This window comes from Galendromus occidentalis, unplaced genomic scaffold (assembly GCF_000255335.2).
Source record: "Galendromus occidentalis unplaced genomic scaffold, Mocc_1.1 scf7180000077477, whole genome shotgun sequence".
Classification (NCBI taxonomy): Eukaryota; Metazoa; Arthropoda; class Arachnida; order Mesostigmata; family Phytoseiidae; genus Galendromus; species Galendromus occidentalis.
Window position 1 is genome coordinate 1,890,071 of NW_003805465.1, and position 4,765 is coordinate 1,894,835.

The window sequence follows — 4,765 nt, forward strand, 5'->3', positions numbered from 1 at the left end:
CGGGACCGCATTACTTTGCCGCCTCGCGCGGCGAACGCGTTTGGAAAACTGCTCGAACATCGAAGATGCGGTGCTCGGCGAGCTCGGGCGGTGAGGATCCCGGGAGAATTATCACGGAGAGGCTTCGGAGAGAATCATCGCTCGAAGCTGGCCTTCTGAGCGTTCACGACGATCTCTCCACGATGGCAGTGACCTACGCGGCTAAAAATAGAGCCCAAACCGTGAGCAGCCTCGAGAAGCTCTCAGTTTGAAGCTGCGCGTCAGTCGCTTCTCGAGTAGCATTGCATGACTACGCCAATCTCGAACACAATAACGAATCTCGGCTCGTGTCAATTAAGTGTGACTCACGATTATCTCATGTCGAGCTGAAGTCCAAAGTTGTAACCCGAGCGGATTTACATCGTTGAGAGGAGATCGAGGCATCGATGACGTGATCGAGGCGTGATGTTCGAGCGAACCTACGTCGACACGAGCCCTCTATGGGTCGAGGAAAGTGCACAACTTCTGGATATACTTATACCTATCCTCAGGTTCACTGGAGTTCTCACGACAATCGGTGAGTGTTTTCCGCAGCCGGATCTTCCGTGTCGGGGGAAAGTGCATCGGGTGATTGCGCTGTCGGACAGACTCGGCATATACATTCCATCAACCGATGTGGTTTGAGCTTCCTCCTTGTTACTCGCAAACAGGTGAACTTTCCACTCTGTTCTCCGGTACGTCGTCAATCGCTCTCTTGGTCATGAGAGTCATGAGACGGATGACACGCTTGTCGGCTCATTGCTCTGAGGAGTATCCCGAAGGCCAAGTGCCCCACAAGACGTTGACCATCCTCCTCGATTCAGAAAACGGGACACCGCTGAAATTGAGTTGTTCACTGAAATTAACTTGTTGACTGCGATTATTTTCAGTTTTGTGGGGCGTCGCTGTGGAGCTCTGCGTCCGTCACAGTCCGCTCGGATTCTTCCTCGTGTGAGTACATGAAGAATTCCCATGAGAGCGATACTATCCCCGATTCGAATCCCGTCGAAGTTTCCTCATTTGACGTTCGAGAAAAAAGTCCTTAAGCAGCATGTAATGGCTTCATAAGTTTAGCTTGCCAGCCTCGCGCTGTACGGAATGAAGGCGCGATAGCTGTAGAATATACGGAGCGTCTGCTCCGGAGCGCCGGATAGATCCTGTCATCCTCGGAGACCTCATGATGGCTGATTTCCGGGCTGTGTAGAAATAAACCGCCGTCCAGACGTGGAAGTGCCCGGGAGAATTCCCCTCGCATGAGCCCCAATAGTCGGGGGACCGTCGCGTTGACGATCCGCCGAGAGGAGATGCGATCGATATAGTAACCACGGGAGATCATCCCTCAAGGATTCAACGTCTCTTCATGGTCAGAGCAAGAATGATACTCGACCTTGGTCGGGATTTCTTTGTCTTGCTTCATCGAAATCAACCACGAGGGGTTTCCTCCATTCCTCGGATTGAAATACCGGGTCCGGAGACTCCCGAAATCACGACAGACCATGTAAATCTGTCGAGAGGAACTCTCGTCGGTGGAATCGATGAGGACCGCGCATATTCTGCCATAACTTGACAGCGGGTATCGAACTCAAGAGCGGATGAGAGAGCCGTTTCGAGTTCTCGGAATTGGATGAAGGCATTCCACGGACCTTCTCGCAATCGGAGCCGACTGACGCTTCGTATGCTTAAATTGCAGGGCTTGCGGAGTATTTGTGAGCGTCATGGAGTTGGCTTTCGTCGTCGATTTCTGGCTCGAAGTTCACAACCGATCCGACTTGGCTTGGAGATGGTGGAGGTGTATCCGATGTCTCGATTTTGTCCCCAAAGCAATCATCTACGCATTCCTATCCGGGATGTGTTTCCTCTACCAGCACGGCGACGATATTTGGCTGCCGATGATGAGCGCGGTGATGTTCATCGTGCTTGCCGTGTAAGTGGAGCCCGAGAATCCCGGTCACATACTGATATCATGGAACAACCTAGGAGCGAGCGTTCCAGTTCCCCATTGAAAGACCGGGTCCCTGAAGCGTTTCTTCTCTTGCATGCTTCTCCAGGATGTATCTGATCGTCGGAGTACTGATCTACATGCGGATCAAACGCGAGCAGGACTTCCCGGCTTTCGAAGTGGACTTATCGTTTCCTGAGCCGGCGTCCCTGATCCAACAAGAAGAGATTATCTTGCTGTGAAGGAAGGTTGGAGTAGGGACGGGAAGACGGGAAACGCCATGTGTATATTATATGTAAATAGAAGAAGGTCGGATTCTGCGTTCATCCAATGAGTCCTCCTTGTTTCACCAAGTGAGAAGTTTGCAGCGCGGCATTGCGTTTAATGAAGCCGGTCCCCGATCCGAGTGATCGAGCGACCGGCCAAAGGAACGAGCGAACGACCAACAAACTAAGCGACTGACTCAAGACTTGCCCGCGGTATGCAAAGCAGCTGGGGCTTGGCAGGCGAATGCTGTAAGTTTGACTTGCGAGAATCTCGAACACTCACATCGCTCGCGTGGGGAGTTCGCACCATTTTATCCGGTAATTCTCGCAATCGTCTCGTACGAGATTTTGTGCTCTGAACGAAAATTGGACAGCAGGCGCAGCCCGTCGACCACTGAGCTTACCCAGAATGGTCAAATCGAGATAATTACCCGGCCTTTCGGGAAGGAGGCGGTTCGCGGAGGGTGGCGCGGAGGCTGGCGAGCGCGTGCGTGTTTTAATGTATTTGCTTGTTGTTTACGAGAGGCCCTTATCTGGTTTTATTGCCTCTTCCGCTATTTCTTCGGCTCCGAGTCGCGGTAGCCGCGGTAATTAGATGCTGCGTAAAACGCCCGAGCTTTCCTCGGGAGTCGCGACCTCCTGAGGCTCCACAGACGCAGAGCATTCTGCGGAGTTTTTTGCGCCTCTCGTCGGTCCGCCTGCGTGCCGCAACACCAATCACACGGGTTCTAGGCAAATCCCTTGCTCCAAAAGTTGTGAATGCCCGATTTCTCGTTCGATCTCTGCTTGTTGTAGAATAAGACGCAGTACGTGTTTTGATGTTACGACGAGCACAACATTCCCCCAGGGCACTGTTAACCACGGATGCACCTTGCACACGGGAATCTAGGCTTGCTTCTGTAGCCTATTCTTCTTTCGCCCGCTTTTCCTTCCCCCGGTGGGAGGCGAGCACACAGCAATGTATCGGACTCAGTTTCGACTCGCTGCGTCCCCTCCGGATCGCAACGCACCACGAAGCCTTCGAACATCTGTTTCGGCGTTTTCCACCGGAAACGGGACGTCTATATTTGCAGCAGCAGCAGCAGCAGGCTTCAGAAGAGTTTCCCAGAGGCGATCGCTCTCTCGTTTGACAAGCTCAACTCTGACATATGTATGAATAGACTCCGACACTCTACCGAAACTGAATAATTGAACGGCTGTGGAAAGCCATCGAGCGAAAGCTGCTCCCCCGTGTGCTCGGCTGAGGTAACTTGATTTTTCCGTCCCTGGGACGCAGCCTACTCGGGTAGCACTATTCCACGACGGGTGACATGGCTGGCAAAATCGTGGGGCTGTCGACCGATAGTAGAACTACGAGTACGAGCGACGCGACGATGCGAGCCACCCATACCTCCCAACAGCCGACACAACGACGGTCAGATGCTCTCGATGACCGAGGTCGAGACGATGGCTCCGTCGACTTGCGACGAGCATTTTATGCAGATTCGGTCTTTTCCGAAGACTTGAGTAGGTGGCAGATCTGTGCTGGACAGCGTCGACGGTGGAAAAACGACATGAGACAGTATTCGCGAAGAGCAGACTAATAGAGTCCTCGGGAGAGCCCCACGCTCCCTCACGTGCGGCATCGTATGCCTGAAGTGCGGAAAACGGTACGGGGCACAAGTGCCTCAGGCAGCGAGGATATAGGGGAAAATAACGCCCGACAATCTATCGCTTTCATTCGCCGTGCCTTCGTATTCATCCCCGGTGTCTCTGCGCAGGGGATGCGAATACTTCCTATCCTTCCATACGCAGTAGACTGAGAACATGCCGAGGTGCCGCCGACGTTTATTGAGGATTATTCTCGTTGAATGCAGCGGTTTACTGAGAAAGCTGCCGACGCGACCGCCGTCCTTAACGGCGTTCGACACAAACTCAATTCGAGTTTTTGAACTAGGGACGTGAGTGGAGGCGACGGGGTACCGACTCACCCTCAGACAACAGGGAGGAAGAGCGCGAATGAGGCAGTAGAAGAAGAAAGCCAGTGAAGCAAGCAGTCAGTGCTGCTATACGATATCCTCGCGGAGTCCCCTCGACATATCCCGAAAGTTGCCATGAGAGCCTGGCGCAATCCGGAGGAGGAGGAACAGGCCGTTTTCAGAAGACACGGACGACTTAAATTAAATTTCGCACATCAGCGACAATGGTCTATTGATTGGAACGAGACACAGCGAGGAGTTTTTCTATAGAGATTCTCCCCTCCGCTCCCTCGACTCTCGAGCAATGTGATGAGAACAGGACCGAGAGTTTCGACGCCGCGCCGCACGGACCGCTCACACACAGGGAACTCGACTTCCGCATTTGAACTGACGAATATCAGTGCTTTCAGGAAATCATTTCATCGAACCTCATTAGATAATTTTCTCGATGGAGAAAATCACCAAGGAATCGAGCGGTCGCCAATCGCTACGATTTTTTGTGGAGAGCCTTTTCGACACGATTCCACAGCTCGGCACGTTTCTGAGAGGGAACGTTAGCGGCCGGCGGGCTCGCCAGGAGCCCC

General features: G+C 53.0%; 1 protein-coding gene across 1 annotated transcript; it reads left to right on the forward strand.

Moving 5' to 3' along the window:
• The first annotated feature begins 444 nt into the window (after window positions 1–444).
• On the forward strand, window positions 445–2,281 carry LOC100909129 (uncharacterized). Its single transcript, XM_018640244.2, has 4 exons — window positions 445–556; window positions 909–969; window positions 1,709–1,942; window positions 2,067–2,281. The coding sequence occupies exons 1-4, from the start codon at window positions 445–447 to the stop codon at window positions 2,197–2,199; spliced, it is 540 nt and encodes a 179-aa protein (XP_018495760.1). The 3' UTR covers window positions 2,200–2,281.
• The last annotated feature ends 2,484 nt before the right edge of the window (window positions 2,282–4,765 follow it).

Coding starts and splice junctions, on each gene's coding strand:
- LOC100909129 (XM_018640244.2), top strand. CDS start 445: ATGTTCGAGCGAACCTACGTCGACACGAGCCCTCTATGGGTCGAGGAA. Junction 557..908: donor TGGAGTTCTCACGACAATCG/GTGAGTGTTTTC, acceptor GATTATTTTCAG/TTTTGTGGGGCGTCGCTGTG. Junction 970..1,708: donor CCGCTCGGATTCTTCCTCGT/GTGAGTACATGA, acceptor CTTAAATTGCAG/GGCTTGCGGAGTATTTGTGA.